This window comes from Rhopalosiphum padi, chromosome 2 (genome assembly GCF_020882245.1).
Source record: "Rhopalosiphum padi isolate XX-2018 chromosome 2, ASM2088224v1, whole genome shotgun sequence".
Classification (NCBI taxonomy): Eukaryota; Metazoa; Arthropoda; class Insecta; order Hemiptera; family Aphididae; genus Rhopalosiphum; species Rhopalosiphum padi.
Genome location: NC_083598.1, coordinates 86,611,782 through 86,634,514, shown reverse-complemented (window position 1 = coordinate 86,634,514; position 22,733 = coordinate 86,611,782). Strand labels below are relative to the sequence as shown.

Below are 22,733 nucleotides of genomic sequence, written 5' to 3'. Positions count from 1 at the left end.
ATATATTTAAAAATAGAATTAGTTAAATCGAATATCAATTATATACTATATATTAATCGTTATGTCCTAACTAGGTATATTAGGTAAACATATACATATATATCTGTACATAATACTTTTTTTGTTATTTATAATAGCTGATATTTTTTTCGTCGTCGGAAAAGTTTAATTTATGCGCATCATTCGAAGAGTCCGGTTCAAATAACTTATAATGTATCAACTATATAATATTGTGTATATGTATATCTAACTTAATAGGCTGCAGCCTGCAATAATATTATAAAAATATACGTCTATAATACACACACACCTATAGATATACGCGCGGGCTATATAATATATAAATAAGACAACAAGGAGACGTCGGCTGCGATAAATACGTGAGTCTGACAATATAATAATTTCCTCTGCAGGTCGTCGTATTCTCCTCCTCACAACCCTTCGCGAACCTTCATCAGTTCACCTCCACCACCCACCCACGAGCATGCAGTATATGTACAGTGTTCACCACATATATTCATATTATATATACATACCTGCACACTGATCAAAGGAATTTCCCGACCGTTTGCCGGCAGATATATATTATGTATACCTATATATATATATATATATACTATTAAATAGTAGTCGTCGTGCAGCTCATTGAGTATATATAAATAAATACAGCGCTGCGCAAGTATATAGGAGGTACTCGCGTACACAATAATATAAATTTCCACCGATCGAATATACCTACTTAAATGTTGTATATACGTATATGATCGAAGTAGACTGCCGCGAGTGGGAGAGATTAATATATATTATTGGAAACACTACACAGATAATAAACTATATATACCTAAACAACTATAAACATCAAGTCGTTTCTGTAAGTATTTATTTATTTATTCTAATATGTAGGAGAATTAACGCCATTATATATTTCGTGAAATGTATTAAATTAATATAATATAGCTAAAATAAAACATAACATAAAATATAGCTGCGCGCAGACAAATATTTCAGAAAATTGTCTTCGTCGGTGGCGGTTTTTTTTTTTTTTTTACTTTACGTATATTTATAAGTATAAAGCGTGATATGTATACGAGAAGTATACGTAAATATATATATATATATGTAATACCTATTTATAAGCGTTTGTCAAATTTATTTATTGGCGATGATCGCCGTCGCCGCCGCCGCTCGGCTTAGACGGCGCGTGCACTCGGCGACGTCCGTCCGTGTTTCAATAAAATAAAATCGGAAAAAAGTATATGAAAAAAAAAACACACACACACACACATAATAATAAAACTACACCGCAAACATTGTGGCGTTGGTGATCGTGATCGGGGTAGTGTGGGGGTGCGGGCGGTCGCGGCTCAGCCATTGGCCGGCGCGGGCCACGTCCACGCGGGCACCGGTGGGCGGGTCGCAAGACCGAACGTGGAGTGCGGAGTGGGGATGGCCGAGTGGCGGTCCGTCGCCACCGCCGCCGCAACCGTCGTTCAGTCGCCGTCCAGAGACCGTACCGTGCGCGTCCCATTGAGCGTGCGCCCGCCGTCACACTCACACTCTGTAACGCGTACACGCACACACATACATATACACATACACATCATCACCATCAGTGTACCATTATAATATTGTCGCATACAACCCCGCGCGCACCCCTCGACCACGCCGGCGAGGGTAGTTGTCGTCGTCGTGACATTGCTTGATTTCGGAATTTTTTTTCCACCCTCTCGCCCACGCAATGGAGATCAGATAACGAACCGTGTTTTATTTTTCAAATCCGTTTTCGCACGTCGTTTTTTATTTTGATTTCCTGCAAGTATACCATCACTCGGTCCGTCGTAAATAATATACATCGCTCTCGGTTTAAGTTCGCGTGCGAAAACAGTATAATATAGCATTATATACTTATACTTCCGCGATTTGTATACAGAAGTATCTGTTACCTATACGCGTTATTTGCACAAACCGGTACAAATACAACTCAACACAAATGGTTACCATGTCGGCTTATTCTCAGTTCGGTTACGCGTATCCAACCCCCGGACAACAGGTAAGAGATACAAAATATATTATAGTGCCATCGTAATAATATTATTATAGTTTTTTAATATTTGTATTCTTATTATTCTTCATCATATATATCATAATATGTTTACAGTCAGCTTACAATTTATGGTCATATTTTCTCTTCACGTGCACTTAAATTAATCTTTATTACTTTAGTACTTTTTAAGATTGAAACCGTTTCATGTATCCTAGTGAAAAATTTAATATAGATATTAATGTGTAAACCGTTACTGCTTTAAATTATTATTACAATTTCTGACACCCGCGTGGTAGGTGTATAATGTATATGTGTAGGTATCTAAACCAAAATATAAAATATACGTTCATTGTATTTATACATATTTTTGTTTAACTATAATATAATATTATTATATCAATCTTTTATTTTTAATTCCCACAATTTTAATTTACAAAGTAAGTTTCTTATAATAAGTTCAAATAGTAAAAAACTAAAAATATTTATTTTAGTTGGCATATATTATGTTAGGATAAATTACATTTAACTATTTTATTTATTAGTAATTTGTCAATTTAAATTCCTGAATATTTATGAATATAACAGTTATAGTATAACTATATCGTTTAACTATTCGGCATTCTTTTTATTTAATTTTAAATTAAAATGAGTTTTAGTATGTTATTTACTAAATAATTCTCGAATTATACTTACTACTATTAGGTTATACCTACCTATTTACTGTTAGAAGATTGTACACTATTTACATAAAATATTTATGATTTTTCAATGTTTGATTCTTAATAACTTTGGGTCTAATGTGTTAATTAAATTATTTTATTTTAAATGTCTCTTATTCTGATCAATGTGATCACTGATCACTGTTCACATAAGTACATCTTATTTACACGGTTTCTACATTGTTTTATCAAAGCTAATAACAAGCTATAATCATATCCGAAAACAAATAATATTAAATAAGCATAATATTTACGGAATTTCGGAATCTATAAAATTATAAAAAAAGTCCAAAGGTATTTAATATCTCAAATCCTAAATGGATTAATTACTGTATAGTCTATAGACTTAATAATACTGCATACAATGTTAACTACAAGACAACGTGTATAAATAGGACTTGAAAATATAAAAACATATTATATTATAAACATTATACCTGTATATTGAGAATTTAAAACACATAATTGTAAATTAATGGACTTGATTAATTAATAAATAGGTACACCTATAATTATAAATAAAATAAAATAATAAGTATAATGATAATATTATGATATGTATATATAGTTTGCAGACTAATAAAAATACAAATTTGATCATTAATTTAATAAGATGTAATGTTGGTTTTTAATATCAATCTATATATATTATATATATTATATACATATAGTATATATACCTATTTCTAATTATCGATTATGAATAATTTGTTATTTCTTATTTGATATCGGAAAATGTTATCTCACAAGGTTGCCGTAAGGTGACTCTACATTAAAACTTTGACTAATTACATTATAACACATTGCTTAAACAAAAAAGCTTAATTAATGTTAGGTTTATTGATAGGTAGTCTGTTTAATTTTTTTTTAAATATACCTATATACGCGTTTATCATAGACAATCATATTTTTTTGTTTGAAATTCTTATAATAGAAATAGGTTGATATTTTCACTTTTATAAAATTTAAATCGTTATTATAGTTAATAATTATCAATTAAAACTTAATAATTAATGAAATATACAGGTACCTACATGATACTTTGTAATATAGTTTAATATATACTTAAAATTTCCGTGTCTTAATTTGAAAATATTCATTAAGATTTTTTAACTTGTTAAATCCATCTAGTTCATCAACCATATTATCATTGATTTATAAACATATTTTCACATATAATTATATAAATAATATGTACATACATCTATTAAGTTACAGAATATTATGTATATATAATATTTACTCCTGTATAATAAAATGTGTGTCTATATAAGGACGCACGTGCATATTGAGGTGTCGTAAAGTTATCAAACGCTATCCTATATATTATGTTAGTGTGTTACATACACCACGTCGGTTTATTGCGAGGGTGAGCTGAAAAGGCTTATTGCATTTTTAATTCGAGATATAGTTTTACATGTATACAAAAAGAGAGAGAGAGAGAGGGATAGAGTTGAATAAATGAAGTCCCGAGCTTTGTAAATTGTAATATATTCGAAAGGGCAGGTATAGAATATGCTAATTAAATAAAATAATGATAATATAAACGATGATTAAAATAGGGATGGTTAAAACGGTACACCTATTTTTATCTATAAAACTTGTAACAACAATGTTAAAAATTGTATAAGTAACTTTCGGGGAGTGCAATGTTTCCTTAACGATCGTCAGAGGTTGAACAAGCGTTATTATTAATACGAACAGTCAACCCACCCTAATCGATTTATTTATTAACTCAATAAATAAACTGCTTGTTATTTACCTACACCAAAGTGGTTAATCATTATAATAGTGTTTGCGAAAAACTCATTGTACCGCTTTTAACATAATATATAATATAGTATATTTACGTACAATAAAATATTGTGATTTCATTAATATATATAGGACGCTGATATAGATAATCGAAAAATTCAATAATTTAACTTGAATTATATTACATTATGTTTATATTATATACATCTATATATATATAATAGAATATATTGGTATTAAACTATATCAATAGTGATAAATGCATGATTTACAAGTCTCGGGGGTTTTAAAGCAGAACAATTTAGCAGTAAATATAACTATTGTAGATTATATGTTTTTTCGGTATATTTTCAGTTACTGTCATTTATAAGTATATAATATGTAGGTTATTGTCAAGTAGGTTAGGTTAAATTTTATTATTTTTGAAACATTATAATGTAAAGACAGGTTTAAAAGATACAATATATCGTTTTAAAATGGTGTTTTAAATGTAAATTTGAGCTTATTCGAAGTTTGCCATTAATAATATTATATAAATGTATAAATATGATATAGTATATGTACATGATATTCCTATTATAGATATATTTATAAATATGTCTTACGTATACAGGATTGAGGATTTGGAGCTACTTTTTGAGCCAAGTCAGGTTGGGACACTAACAAGATTTAAAATTTGTATTATTGTATGTATGGCGACAGTGTTCAAACCTAACTTAACTTAACTTCCACCTCTCTTGGTCCATCGGCTAGCGCGCCAACGATTGAAACAATGCACGCGGACACTGGGACAGATTAGTGCGCGAAAACCCACTGCGAGAGTGTACCTATCCCCCTTATTTGTGCGCGCATATACGTATATATAATATATTTATATATATATATATATATATAATACCTGCATGTATATATTATTATAATCGACGACAACAATGGGTGCAGCAGCAGATGAAATCGGATATTGTGCGCGCGCGGCGCCACGGTCTTCGTCGTCGTGACGCGTATATAAGGTAGGTTTATAAGTATATATATAGGTATATATGATATAAATAGGTAGGTACCTCCTCGGCTCCTGTGCCCCCACCGATACTGCCGTGTTCTTCGTATACATGCTCATCGTGTAGTTAGAGTCTGTTTCGTCAAAATCCGTATTTTTACCGCCGTCGATGGGCATTATAATAATATAACTGCAGTATACCTATGGGTACACTGGGCACAACTGTAAGTAGACTGCAGTGGTTGTACTGACGCGGGTTCCATGTGTGGCGCCAACGGCACAGCCACCGTCGCGATAGACGAACGCAGATAACGACGATTGTTAAAAAAAAAAAAAAACAACTTATTATACCATTATACTAATATCAGCTACCGCATAAAAATGACCTTATTAATTTAAAAAAAATAAAATGTTTGTAAACTCTCCGCGGGTGCGCTGCTGCTCGTTTTTATTATTTTATGTTTTATTTTTTTATCAACGTTTTGTAATGCACAAAGGCTGTGCCGTCTAATTAAATTACCTATTACATACTATTTATATGAGTGCCAAGTGGCAAGTAGTTAATAATATGTACAATGTATATATATATATACTAATACGGATAGGAACATTTGTTGTTTACCGCAAACGCCGCTGCGCCGTGTTAATAAAACGTCGGCCGTTATCGGTTTGGACTATGGTTTTCTAATTGGAATTCATGTTCCCAATTCATTTGTAGTATGTATGTGTATGTGTGTACGTGTGCATACAGAGCGTATATAATATTAAAATAAACTATGTTATATGCAGGTCTGAAATTCGTTTTTACGACTCTGAACTATATGTTTTACACGACCGTCATTTAAATCGGATGTAATATATTATGACAAGCATGAATAAACCGTCTATACAAGATTCGTGATAATCGACGTTTTATATGTTTATATGAAATATGTACCTCACGAGAAAAACTAAATTACGCACTTACATTTATATATATATATAATATACTATAATATAAACATGTATGTACAGTGTATATACAACTATAATGCATGCAGGTCGTATTGATAAAACTCTTGTTTTAACAAATTACCAATAAAGTGAATAATTTTAAATCAATTACCTAATAAAGTATAAATTAATGGTTATACATTTACCTATGCCTATTTGAGTGTTTCCGAGGAACCGTCGCTTCTCTTCAATTAAAAATAGTGATATTTATAAAAGTAATTAATTAACATAATATTTGTTAATGTAATTAAGTTTTTAACTGAATCCACGAAATTCGTATGAGCCGTCGTAGCTTCATATATGTTTTCTCTAACAAATTACTAATACATAATTATATAAAGAAAATTTCATACGTTGAAGATTTTTTTGTAAGTGATTTTACTCTATACATTTATAATATTCTAGGGTAAAATATTAACCAAAATAGAAATTAATTAAATAATTAAAATAAATAATATATTATGTATAAATATTTATATTTAATTAATCAAATTTAAAGGAGAGAAATTATCACTGCGAGAACTGAGCTTTTTTCATATTTTAATATAGAAGCAAGTTTTAATAATTTTAAAAAGTAGATTCTTGGTATTATAAAATATTTTATTAAATTTGTTTGAAATAAAACGTTATTGTTTATATTGATACATACGTGTACATCACTTGTATAGAACGTGAATGATATGTGTATAATGTAATATGGTTTTGACAAGAAAAACAGACATCAAGGCTGAAATATATTATACATATCTTTTGAACTCATCGTAACGATATGCAACGTTATAAAATCACGCTTCCACTTCCACGAATGTCATAATGTAGAGATGTATACCTGCAATGAAATTATATACTAATAACTCAACAACCAATAAGATTTACACGATCCCAAATGATGGTTTTATACTTTTTACGATTATACAATATTTTATTAGATACGTCGATATATTATGTAGTATAAACAATAAATATATGTTCAAACATTAAGGATAGGTACCTCTAAACTGTCCGTCATTCTGAATACAAAAAATTGAATTTATTAATATAAGTGCATAATGCCTATGTACATATTTTGTGCGTAAAAAATATACAATTAATTATTATATTGTTTTGACAAATATGATTTTCGTATGATTTCCGGTTTTACGCTGGGTTGAAGTTCTAATGGGAAATTGTTGTAAAACAGTTTGTTACGGTTTGTTTTTCGCGTAATATAGATACCTATATATTGTACATATAGAAATAAATATAAACTGCTACGTATCTTTTTAATTACCGAAAATAACATGCATTGGCACATATAGGTATATAGTAGGTACATGTATTTACATCACACGCGCGCGCCAGTTACTGACAAGTTATGGGTTTTAATTAAAACATTTTTATTCTTAGCGTGGGAATTACTAATTATCTCAATTTAGAATCGTCGTAGGTTTCTTTTCACTGAAGCAATAACGGCTCGAGATAATTTTTGGACTTTTTTTTGGCAATTAATAGTATTAAACCCAAAAAAAAAAATGATAGAAACTTCGTTACGGCAAACCGCTCATGTATACGCATTGTATATATAATATACAGAGTGATTCACCAAGCATACTTACACCCATTTTTCATTTAATAATGAATTTATTCAAATTCTGATTTTTGGAATGTTAATATATAGCTATTATATATATATTCTTAATGAATGACCATATTTTTAAATTCTTGAGTCAGTTTGTAATAGTACACCAAATATCAAGAATTTGAAAATATGATTCTTTATGTAAATTTTAAAATTCCTAAATTCTGTAAAAAATTGAATAATTGTACGTTACTGAAGAATAAAAAGTGGGTGGATCACTTTGTAATAATAAATTACTATATTATAGGAAATACAATATAAAAATATATTTTCACTCTTGGTGGTGGTTATTGCTATACGTTTTTCTGTTTTCTTCTGTTTCAATAAATATAAAATTATTAGTCTCTTTGTTGTGTAATAAATCATATAGAACAATAAATTATACATTAAACTATTATAAGAATACTTCAACGACATCGTTTAGCCGGCAATATTGAAAGAGTCGTTTTTCTCGAGTCTATTTGATGCGACGAGGTCGCTCGTGACTTGCAATTCGAGCTGCTGCAGGCACAGTATAATGTATAATAGTTACCTATAACTAATTGCATTCCTACTTTACACACAATGTCTACCGTAAGTTTGCATTGTGCATATATATATATATATATATATATACTTTATACGTACGCAGTTGCGGTTATATAAAATATAAGTACAAAAATCAGCAGCCAAAGCTTCACGGTCTACCGATCGGCTACCGACAATTTATTATACATATATTTATAATATAAAGCAAGGTGTATACTATATTTTTTTTATTTCATTGTTTTCGTGGCAATAGGATATGCGACTTTTAATTATTATTGTTTTTCGCGTGTTAATAGAATACAATAAGGGCGACGCGCGACGTGTCACACGTAGTTTTGGTTATATTTTTATTTTATATACCCAACGAATATTCAATTATAATATCAATCTATATTACTATAATATGATGTATAATGTAATGTATAAATTATATATTTCGAAAACTCTTTATTTCAGTATATTTAAACACGATGTTATCTATTATATGCCGCCGTGGTCGAACACAATATTTAGATATATAATATAGATATATTATAAAATATGTATATATAAATTTAATGTTACCAATTATTTCGGCGCAAATTAATCATTTTGGATGGTAGTGGTGACCCGCGGAGAGAGCCATCGGGGCGGTGAGGTAAACGTATGCGTATATTGCAGGAGAGTAGAAAAAAGTATAATATATTAATATAATAAATAATCGTAAAAAAACGGTCGCAGCGCCGTGTTTATATATATATGTATATAATATACGATAATCTTGTCAACGTTTTTTTCTACTTTTTAATATTATTATTTTCCAACAATAAGCTCGTATATTATTTCGTTCATGTCGTGTGGGACGTTAAGTATGTAAACAATGTGTCAACAGCTCTCTCGGAAAGAGACGGAAAAAAATACACGGGAGAATATTTTTCTCTTTCTATTTCTTCTTTCTCTTTCCATCTTTATATATAATAACCAACTCAAAATATTTCACGAAAAAAACAATATCATATTATATTTTATATACTCTCGAGCTAGGAAATTATGAAGAAGATTGGTGGGGGAGGGCGATGGCTATTCTTGCACGACTAGGTTATGAGTTATGACACATGTTTCTTATACTATATTCATATTATATATATATATATATAGTCAAAAACACGAGTTTTCCCTTACCCACAATGTAGTTGATTGATAACCTGGTGAAATTCGCCTATCGCCCGCGTTGCAATTAAAACGCGTTCCGCATGACAACCTCAACGATGTCGTATTATATTCGTATAAGTGTGTAATACAACTTATAAGTCTCATAAGTACACTTAATTTATTATATATGTATGAATATATATATATATATATATATATATTTCTATGTATAGTTTATATACTATTGAAAATGTTAATTAACAAAAGCGCATTTTAGCACACTTATAATAATATATAGGTACGCATAATAGAGAGCGCAAGCAGCAGTGTAGAGTGCAAAAAAACATATATATTAAAATATACGCGTGTGGGTATTTTATGTTATATGTATATTATGTATGCGTATAATATATATTTATAATATATAACCGTAATAATGGCTGTTATCAGTACGACGATCAAACGCATCGCGTATACACACGGTGGTGGTGTGTTGTATATACGCACATATATAGCCCACGAAAACGGGTTCATAAATATTTATGAATTGTTACTGCGTGTATAAATTATATAGAATTTTATTACGTTACTACACCCCACCATTGACCTCCTACCCGTTTACATACAGTATTATATATAGCGTCCGGGACATAGGCAAGCCTGACGCCGGGTGTCCGTGTGTATATATGTATCTATATTATATATATATGTGTGTGTGTGTGTGTGTATTAATATAATATAATATTATATGTATATTGTAAAAGTTTTGTGCGTTTATAATAATAATAATAGTAATAATACGATCGGCGAGTTGTTATTATGTCGCTAGAAATAAAAAATAAAACGCGGGCAAATGCTCATCGAATCATAGTCCGGTATACGCGATATTATCCATTTTGTAATAATTGTATAATATATAACAATTTTAACGGACTGACTCAATCGATTATCGACATGCCAGCGTTCAATGATGATTACGCATATACGGTGTGCGCGTGTGTATAGACGAAATTTAAATCCCAATTTCCGATAAGTATATGTACCTACAATTAATACGCGTATACCTAAATATTATAATAGATATATGGATATTGGATACCTATACTAGATAGATTCTATTATAATGATAATATACTCTTCTACCGGCGTGCGTGTTTGAAGTGCATCGGTAACCGATAATATTTCGCGTGCTATGACAATATTGTTAAATAATAATAGTGAATTATAATATATTAATGCGCGTAAATAATCGTGTAAAGGTTTCAAAAAACACGGGCACCGACACCTGCCGATGGTTACCATCGAACCGACACGTCGCATCGCGTTTGTTCCGCGTCGTAGTAAGCAATAATATTTATATATTATATTCATATTATATAAAAAAATTATGGCGGCCCGTACAGTAAGGTATCTATGCGTATATATATAATAAATAGCCAAAGGTGTGCGTATGTTTATTCTCATATTATACACTGCATAATATATATAATAATATATTGTTATATTTTCATTATTGTCTACCGCTGCCGCCCGGTCATTCCGGTCTATTGGTTTTTGCGGTCGAGTTGGTGTCGACGACGACGACGACGAGATATAGATAATAATATAATATATTAATATACGTAAGTACGCATATATATATATATATATATATATGTATTGTACAACCTTTCTTGAAAACCCGACGAAGCGCTTTCGGGTTCACACCTCACAACCGGTCTACTCGCCACCGTCCTCACACACACATACACGCGGACTCGGACTCTGGTATCGAATGGCCAATTAAAATAATTATACGACGACAGACGCCCGCTGCCAGCAGACGGGACTGTCCGCCCGTCGTAATACTATGCGTGCGCACACCTAAACCGAGGTGACGATGGCGTTTAATGTTACGAAACGTATCAATTTCCTTTGCGCGCGTAGATTTTGCGTAAAAACGACGGGCCGTACGCTGCATACATACTGCGTCTGTACAGAAATTATATAACGCGCAAATATATATATAATATATGTGTGTGAGCGTATTACGATGGTTTTGTTTGACAGCTTGCTGACAGTGTACCTACCTGCAGTAGTGTATATAGCTGTTATGTGTTTGTATATATACAAACTCGTTTTTGCGACAACAATACGTTACATTATTATTATTATGAGTTGCGCTTTTTTTTCTCTGACGAATTTAAATCGGTCGTCACGTATAATATAATATTTTTTAATAATATGTTTATTATGCCTGCATTCGTTTTTTCCCCCGCGGTTCTTGATTAAAACCTGCAGCTGTCATAACTCATAATCAACTTTTACCTCCCCTCATCAAGTCACGAGTATTTCGTAATTCATATTCCCCATAAGCTATGTATAATATCAAAGCATGAACTGTGTATAGATACTTATCGATATTGTTCTCTCAACATTTCATTTGTATACCGTTTTCATTAAATAATCATAATTATCAAATTGTATAGGTAAAATGGGAATTACGTTTAAATGGAAATGATACAGGTACCTACACAAATCTAAAGGATAATATCTAGTTGCTTAAGTTGTTAAATATTTTTCGTTTGGGTCTGCTAGAGTCATTTGCGTATCGCCATAATTCTTTTAAGACTATATACTCATCGTCTATACATTATAATATTACCACTGTTGCTTTTTCTGTGTCACGTGGTTTATTAGTATATTTTATATTTATATGTATACAATGAAGATACGTCTGATAGTTTCTATACTCTTTTCAAAATCGATCGCTGTTTCTCTGCGACTCGCCTTGTCTATCATATTCCCTTCTTTAGGTACCTATATCTCACACGATATGTGCATATCATAATATAATATATAATATATACCTATACCTAATAAATATAAAGTGGTACTGTAATTTGCAGCAATATATATTTATACTACGTTTCAACTAGGCAAATTTTATAAATTTCCAAAAATTAATTACATGCCGTTTATTCAATTAAATTACTTAACATAACGTTCCAAAATGATGTCTTGATATTTTTAAAGTTGTTATAGCAGGTTATATATTATATATAGCATCATTTATGTAGCCTTTTTCATATTATTTTGTTTCGTAGTATTAATTATTGTTTTTATATCAATTTTATTCTTATATTTATTTGCGTATAATCTGTTCATAAATATCGAAAAATAAGTGTGCAAAGAAAAAAGACACGATTCACAGAATGAATAAACCAGCTCTCAGTAGAGGAACTTTGGTTTATATATTAATACGAGTAGTTTTATTATAAGTTTCTTTTGTAATTAAATTACATATAATAGGTACCTGTTTATTTTTTAAATCGATAGTAATATTATAACAGGTACAAGTAACTAAACCTCCGGTGGGCATATTATGTATTAGGTATAATTTATAATATCACGCGTATTACGATTTTTATTTTTTTTTTATACGTAATTCTAACAATATAATATCTATGTTTTTGTTTTCGCAGAGCGCGATGACGGCAGAGTCGGTATCACCGCCGTTGGCCGCCGGTGGCGGGGGCGGCGGCTTATCGCCCGATGTTATGGGCGCTGCCGGGTGCGGCACGTGCTGTACCGCCGGCACCATCGGCGGCGGGTCGGGCGACCGCACCGCGGGTTCCGAGTCCGCCGTGGCCGTGTGCTCGTGCCACCTGGCCGCGGCCGCGTCATTGCCACCGCATTACGCCAGCCACCGCAGCACGCCGGCCACAACGGCTGTGTACGCTCCGTACCCGTCCACCGACCAGAACCCGTATCCGAGCATCGACACGTCATCGTTCTACCCGCACTTGGTGAGTTTTACGACTATAATATTATGGCGTGTACGCAATGTCAATAAGGAAGCGAATTTATTAAATGTATAATATATTATATTAGGTACGCGGATATTATTATTATCATGCAGATAATATAATGATATAGATATTATAATATGCATTATTATGATAATAATATGTCGGTTTGTATTGTTTGTAACGCAAAAACATTGATCGTTGTAAAAGGCAATAGATAGATAATGATCGTCGTCGAAGTGATGATAAACTACAGTATCGTGAGAACTGTACCGAAAAGAAACCGATCATTTGACATCCTTTCTAAACTTATTTTCAGGAAAGTGTATAACGAATGAGAATTTAATTTCATCCGTTTCTTTTATATACGATGACGTGATGGACTCCGTCACAATGACATTAACGCACATACGATTTTTCTTAGAGAGGTTTATTTATGCAAATTATAATTTTCCCGAAATGCAATACTCGTGAAGAGAGTCGTATTTTGTAAGAATAGGTACATCTTTGCGGAGGAATATATTTGGGGGATGCGTTGTTGCCCTTTATTTCCGATACCCACTTTGTATCTGCTACTAAGCAATGCACAGACTTGCAGAAATTGTATATAGCATCACCCGTTTTAAAGATTATAATTTGGACGAGCAGATGTAGGTGTTTTAAAATTAACTTTTTAAAAAGAAAATATGTTTTCGCACCTATTTCAATAGTCTAATACTATAGGTATATTATCAGCAATCTTTTATGTATACATACAACGTCGTTGTTAAGTTAATATGAATTAGGTTTCACGTATTTTGAATTTGTCATGGTTATGCTCCGCGTCGCACAAAGACACGTCATTGTTCGGTGATTTCATGCAATGGATCTCAGTTTTTTCAGAAGTATCTTTTTTTTCTTTAATGGCCCTTTTAACGCGAGCCCATAAGTCAAGTCGCCCATATAATCCAGTATCAATTATATTCGATTATTTGGGGTGCGCTCAGAAATAAAAAGCCTTTACACGCGCAAAGGTCTACTGCTACTATATTATATATATATGATTGGGTCGCGTGTATATATAAACTCCAACGGCGGCGGCGGCGGCGAGAGAAGAAGCTTTGGCGCGCGCGAAGTGCAACGTTCATAAATCAATCCGCTGCCGCCACAGCCTCCGGTTAACCGTAGAGAGGGATGACGCCCATCTACCGCCGTCTCCGGTACTACAGGGGGTAGAAATCGGCGTGGGACGTGATTTATCGACGGGCGGAGGAGAGTGCGGTGGCGGTGATTTCGCGAACTGTTGTGCTGTGCGCCTCTCTCTTTGTATACGCGCAGTATGTATATGTATACACCACTTCTACGATACTACCCTATATATACACCCTACTCGTTCGCGCACACAAACGTGTGTGTATGCGCGCACGAGAGAACCGCAACTGCCTGGGCGGAGGCTTCATTAACGAGCGGAAAATTGACGGCGGCAGCACCGAGAGAGCCTTTTTGGGGGAGCGAAAAAATAAATAAAGAGAGAAGCTTATGACTTTATATATATACGCGATCGAGTATAAAGAGGGTAGTAAACGCCGCCGCCGCCGCGTGAAAAATAACCGTATATATACGAGGGGTGGATTGATGAATATAAACACGAGCATCTTTTATATCAATGAGTTTATACACACACGCGCGCAGTGTGAGGGAATGGGTGGGAGAGTGAGCGAGAGAGCGCGAGTGAGACGGTAATGGGTGTGTATATAACGTGCGCTCGTATGCAGTTGATTGATACGTTATCCCACTGACACGTATTATTATTGTATGCGCTACCGTGTCTATACGCGTGCGATGACGTCGAAAATAATAATACACTAATACACTTAACCGTTGTGTGCGCGATGACGCGACGGATATTTTGTGTAACTTACACGCCGAGCCCTAATTATCTATGCAAGGTAGAAAATTGTTATTGAATGTTTTTTATTCGTCTCAGACTGTGTAGGAATTGTTTATTATTATGCGTTTTAGTAAAATATTATACGGAATTAAATTAGGTTACTGCAATTTAAGGACTAATTTTTTTTTTTTTTTTTTGAAGGACAAAACTCCAATAATTGCGGTACCATTGCCTCCTGTGGGGTATACATAATTTCTTGTTCGATATTTTTATTTAAATATAGAACTGGCAATAATTATAACGAATTAAATAAAAATTACAAATTGATTTTTACTACCGTAAAATATTATTCACCGATTGTTATGAAAAATCAGGTTGACATAATAGCTTTTAATTGAAAACGTTTTGCGTCTCTCAAAAGACTATACGTATTTATAAATCTATTATTGCATTCGTGGTCTGGTATTCAATACGTCACGTCGGTCAACAATAATAACACAATTATATAATATATATAAAGGTATAGAGAGCATTTATACTATGCCCTTGCAGTATAACTATGAATGGAGTATAATAATATGTACAGCGCGTATTTTGCACCCTCACATTATATACGACTGGCATACAGGACCGTGTCCGCGAAAAACGTCTATAAATTATGTGATGAGGGGGAAAAATGGAATTGACCTTTCGAGTTGACCGGGCGCAGAGCTTTTGAGTGTAGTAGGTGAGTCTTCCGGAAATATGCGGTATACATATTATGCGATATACACGGCCGCAGCGCTCGCGCACACACATACGCATACATACACGATCTCACGCCCTTCGTCACGATTTCCAGTCACGTACACGGCAACGGATTTACACTCGGCCGTAGAAGGGATTTATATTTTTATACACTCCGCGCCGCTCTGCACTATACGCACTGACCGGCCGGGCACGATCCTGAAGGAATAAAAGGTATTAGTCGCGCGCGCTGACGGCCCGGAGAGAGAATTTGAAAGCGGGAAAAATACATTTATACGCACGCACACGCGCACGCATAGTGTAACATTGTTCAGACTAAGTTTGGCGCCACAATATAATATATATAAATGTATTACTATCTTTTTCTTCTTCTTCTTCTTCTTCTTCTTCTCGTTTTCTTCCAACGCACGGGACAATCGTGTACGCACGCACACACATAACAAGCCGTAATACGAGTTCCCACAACGTATTGACCTGTTGTCGACTTTAATGGTGTGCCTCCCCCCCAACGTAATCCTGACACACCCTCACCGAACAGCCCCCCCCCCCGTTCAAACCCTTCGTTTCTACTTACTTCCACCACCATCATAACTCATGCGCGGCGGCGACGACGTCGACCATTGTAGCGGCCGTGTTTTACATAATAATATAATAACATCGCGTATTAAATGTCGGTATATTATATTATTTCTTGTTTTACAACTGACACTAATTGTAGACGAGTGCAAAAATAATGATAACAACACAATAACAGTAATGAAAAAGTGGTAGAAAAACAGTGAGAGAGAGAGAGAGAGAGAAAACAAACAATAGACGCAACGACGGATGACTATATCTTATGTCTGCGGAGCGAGCGGTGATTACTCGCGGAAAGTTTCTTCGCCATTCTCCGCGCGGCCTGCAATGGCTACGATGCGTAATACTGCCGCTGTTTAATAGACGTACTCGTGTATATGTACTAGAGATAATATAGTTGTCTGGAAAGAATTTTTTTTTTTTTGCTCTAAACAGTCAAAACACGTCGCGCAAAACGAATTTCCATTTACGTAGTACCTCTATATATAATATCTACACATAATTTATATACATATATAGGTTTATTATTAGTACACGCCGCGAAACTCGTTCCATGTCATACGCATCGGATGTATAAAATTGTATACTATAATATACCATACCGATACCACGCAGTATCGTGTGTGGTTTATTATTATTATCACTTATACAGTCGCCGTATCGTTCGAGTCGCAGGTATACTATGATTTATGGTTTATAGAATAATAGTATACCGTTTTGTTGTTTATTTATTCCTAATTTTACTCGTTATTATTATTACAGTCAATGATCGATTTAGTGTGTGGCGTGTGACGGTGGACCTACTCGAATATCCGTTCGAACAAGATCTGAGATCTCTCGTTTGCATCGAAACAGTTCGCATTACTATAATACATATTACATTTACGCATTCGTTTTATTTTCGGTGCATATTTGATACGTCTATTTTTATATTATTCAATATTCGTGTTAATAAAATGTGAGTAAAATATTTTCCAGTCGAAAATACATAACGTGTACATAATATATTATACTTTATGTACCCATAGTATTTTATTTCGTTGTCGTGTTCCAAGGCCGTTTGCGCACCCTCCACCGAAATCACGCAATTTAATAGTTAATATGTATGGTATCCATACACAATATATATTTTGTAAATAAAATAAAATATACGCGATCATTTACTTATACTTCAAAAGAGCCGATCTTATATGAGCACTGAAGTCAGCTGTCTTATGATACAAATCGCTCAATGCTTTTATGATATAATACATATATTATGTATACATTGATACATTGGCGTTCAATTTTTTTTTTTTGAGCGTAAAAGTGGATTTTGGTGGTGTTTGGGAATAGTTTTTATTTCCGCTTACATTTTCCAATCTCTCGGCGATTGATCACCCCACGGGACAAACGCGCGGGGCCATTAACACCACGCGATAAACCACTCCACCGACAAACAGGTGCGATTTCCCAAACACCACATCGTGTGCCGATATATATATATGTGTGTGTGTGTATATAAATTCGTGTAGCGATTTCCCCGGCGGCGGTGGCGGTAACGTTAAAAGCCCACCACCGCGCATAAATTCAAAGCGTTTCCCGATATATATACACGCATATATATTATATACAACGTCGAAATTTATAGTGAAGGACGTGAGAACGCTTTCAGAATGTCTATATAATATATATATGTACATAGGTGTGTATAATGTGTGTGTGTGTGTGAGAGAGAGAGGATATAAAGTAGGTATGTATGAGCAAAATCCGACGTCAGAGCTCTTGGGGGACACGCAGAGATGGGGTTGAAAAAGGGGTATGCGCACGTCGAAAAATAACGACTTGGATAAAGCTAAACCGTGTTTGGCGCGCGCGACGGGTCTCTTTTATAGTGGCGCGCGGCGTTGGACATCCGACCGAGCTTTCATCGTATATACAATGTGATATATATATTTTACATTATATATATGTATACATTGTTATATTTTGCGTTTATATGAAAGTGCTGCAGGCGTTCGTTTAGCGGACTGAGACGACTATTTATCCGAGTACGACGACGTACGTTTGGTAAAAATCGGCAGGACTAGATGTGACGTAGATAAAATAAAAAAAAAACTCTTCCCGAATAAATTCCATATTTATGGGAACTGGCGGACATAATTTCCCACCGGATTTCCGGCCACCACCGCTCATAAACGAAGCGATGTTTCTGTAAGATAAACCTTGTTTCGATATATTGTATTTTATTTTATTTTTTTATTTTTTGTTGTTCTTTTCGTGTTTTAACGCGACAACGATGCGTAACGTCGTCGGTTCCTATAAATTATAATGTCATATATTGAACGTTGTTATTCGTTGCCATAAAACAATCGTTAATACCTACTGAAGTGCCCATCATAATTTCTGATGAATTAGCTATATAGCTATATATTGAGTGTGTATTATTTATATAGAAACATACAATAGTCAGCACGGTTGAAAGTTATAGCAATAACGCTCAACTCTTTTGAATAAGCGATGCGAATAACGTTATATTGTTTTGTTTTAATAATACTATTTAGAAAGAGTGATTTCCTGATCCAAGTATATTAGAATAAAGTAGCATACCTATAATTTTTAGCGAATTCGTTTGTAACAATGCCAATATATCATCAAAAATGACATTACAATATTTTCGAATAAATCGTTTTTTTTAATGCCACTTTCTACTTAGAGTTTTTATTAAAACTAAAGTAAAATATTTCTATTTAATTCTAAACTAAAATAAATTTTAGTAGTACTTTTGCATTAAATTAAATATATATATATGTATTATGAAACGCATTATATGTGTACCTACATAAGGTTTTTATTATTGTAGAATATTTTCTTTTTTATTATTATATGTATGACGATATACATTACATTAAACGAGGTGAACTCCGATTACTGATAATAAGGATGATTATTTTAATATGTATTATGTATTAAATTTATGAACTATGATAAAATATTAAAAAGTAATTTTTAATGATTATACTCGCGCTAAAAAGTTTTCCCCCATGAACTGCCGTACAGATTAGGTAGTATGCATTTGTTATTCGTCGCGGACATCAGTAAAGTACATTTTGATGCATTTCGTCCGAATCAATCCTCCTATATACACTGTCTATGGCGATGGTCAGTTGTCGACGAACAAAATTTCACATCATCACGCGCCGCAAGACTTATATTCTATAAAAATAAATGTTATATCATTACAGTAACAACGTATACCTATCTACTTATTATGACTGTATATTATATCGTCGACGTCGATAAATTTCAATATATACATGCGCGCGGGGCTCGTCGCCGACGGGTCGTCATCCCCCTCCGCCATTATACATTATATGCGCGTATATATACATCTAATAATAATATATACGCGCGCAGCTAAAACCGGGAAGCCGTGAAATTCCTCCGAGGGTGCTGCACATCGCGGCGCTATATATATTTAATATTAAAAGCGTATATCCCACAGGGTGGCTTCTTAACGCCCCGCCGTCGCCGCCGCCGACGCTGCCGCCGATCCCCGGGGAGCCGTATCTAACACTTAACCCCGGCGCACGATAGGAATAAGCTTCACCACGCCTGACCCAGCTGCTGCTGCTGCCAGACCAAATATTTGCACACACCCACACTCGCGCACACCCTCTCCGTGTCGTCGTCTATATACCGCGGTATATACACCCGCCCGTTAAACCGGTTATTAAAATCGTATTACTTCATTAAACACTGTGTATAATAATAATATAATATGTACACACGCTGCTGCAGTGTCTTGTGCGTCTCCATCCGCGAATATAATATACGCGTGTGTGTGAGTGTTATATACGTATTACGCGCGAGCTTCCCTCCGATTAAATTCCAAACGCGATTATATTAATATGATATAGATAATATTTAATATAATACTATATAATACGGTCGGTCGATGGGAAAAAAAAATCGCGAAATATTATTATTGACTACGTGACTGAACGCACTTGCTCGTTTATGTATATATATATATATATACTCGCGTATATATATTATAATATAATGTATAATATATTAAATTGCGTACAATATTATTGTGTACACGCGTGAAAAGCTTTTGACGACAACGATAGGTTGCCGTCGTGTTGTTTCAATCAAATATTTATTCGATCTATATATTTAGTGCTTATATCATGCATAATAATGTATTGTATTTGTATAATATGACGATTTCGACGTTCGAGTGACGTTTAAAAGGTGTAAAATTGCTTATGGAGTCCGGCACAGACGATACAGAATTTATTACTTCCAAATCATCGAAAATACTAAAATGTATTATACGGACCTATACCTACTTTAACGTGTGATAATTGTAGAAACAATAATAGTCTAATTTTTTGATAACAGTAGTAACTATATATATGTTAAATTGTATTTTAATATATTTGTATATGCCGTTAACCAATAGTTTATACATAAGTAGCTGCATATACTTCCTTCATATGATACGGTTGGAGACACAAAAAACAAAACAAAAACGTTTAACAGGAATTCGTTAAACGCGATTATTAATGTTATAAGGAGGACGGGAATAAAAAATCACGAGTAGGTTCCTGTATGGCTGAATGGCTGTGTACACAATAAGACAATATACGAACACAGCGGCGCAGCAGTATTATTAATCGATACGAGTGGCAAGTATCCGTATAATGTCGTTATTAGTCTGCGAGTTTGTCGATTTATATGTGTGGCGTGAAATCGTTTTCCGAGATCATTCACTTTACGACCGTGTATCAAGTTACGTCAAACTCAATAATACGTCCGCGTGTGTATGTATGTATGTGTGCCTCAACTATTAAACTCACGGTTATATCATATCGACGATCTATCTGTATAAATAAAAAATAAAATGTTCAACTAATATTTTAACAGCTTTGCCGTAATATATTATTAATCGAGTGTACAGTACATATATATTTTATCGTCTTGACTTCGGCGATCTACGTGGCGCACAAAACCATAATATAATGTAAAAACCGGAGACTATAGGCCAGTGATTGATCATTATTTATTATGTACGTATAGGATAAAGGTAAAAAACAATTAGATCGGGCATCTATCTATATAGATACGCATATAAATTGTTATCGATGTGTATCAATTAAAAAAATAAATGATCGTAAAACAAATAAACTTGTGAGCCACAGCCTATGCGCGTATAATATAATACATTAATAAATATAACTAATATATTATTAACGGACGAAGTAGGAGGCAAAACCTGTTCCGAATTCGTAAAAACGTTTTCTGCGGTTTAGCATATTATACAATTATATCGTTCTATTAAATAAAAAATTACAAACTAATTTTGATCTACGAATAACCTGTTTTTTTTTTTAATTTCAATTTTGAATCCGTATAGCGTCGTGTGTCTACGCGACTCCGCCACGGCTGGTTTTTATTGTATTCTAGATTAATAATTCTCGTGATAGTAGACCGCGGCCGAAATAAAGTTTCGACTTTGCTCCGATATATATTATTATATAACATGACGTAGGTACTCGGTACATTTAAAATAGATTGATCGCTGGATCTCCCGAAACGCCACCGCCGCTTGTCACATAGTCACATACCCCGCTCGTTCTGACATATAGACGACAATATAACAACGACAATAATAATAATAATAATGCAGCACGCAGCAACCTTATGACGTTGATGGGTCGGACCTCCTGGGCAAATTGTGTATACACAAACGGGGGGATTACCTCTCGACCAGTTTTTCATATACATTATTATAAGCCGCCTTATATACGGAATCGTCGATTTATAGACTCGACCTAACCTGATTGTCGTGTCCGCGTGTTTGAAAAAACTTGCGCGCACGTTTCGTATAGTCATAGCCGTTGTCGTCGTCGTCGTCGTATTATGAATAAATATATTGTGCCGAGCAAAAAGAAAAATTGCTCGTACGTCTAACTTTTT

General features: G+C 33.7%; 1 protein-coding gene across 2 annotated transcripts in view; it reads left to right on the top strand.

Annotated features, from left to right (window-relative positions):
- LOC132920172 (homeobox protein caupolican-like) overlaps positions 1–22,733 on the top strand; it is a 64,516-nt gene that overhangs the window by 31,035 nt on the left and 10,748 nt on the right. Inside the window, exons 1-2 of one of the 2 annotated variants that reach the window (XM_060982344.1) lie at positions 1,481–2,050; positions 13,250–13,573. In XM_060982344.1, coding sequence (XP_060838327.1) covers positions 1,991–2,050; positions 13,250–13,573 — 384 coding nt within the window. In that variant the 5' untranslated portion in view covers positions 1,481–1,990. Of the gene's footprint in view, positions 1–1,480; positions 2,051–13,249; positions 13,574–22,733 lie in introns of those variants that run through there. The other variant, XM_060982342.1, reaches the window with a different exon arrangement.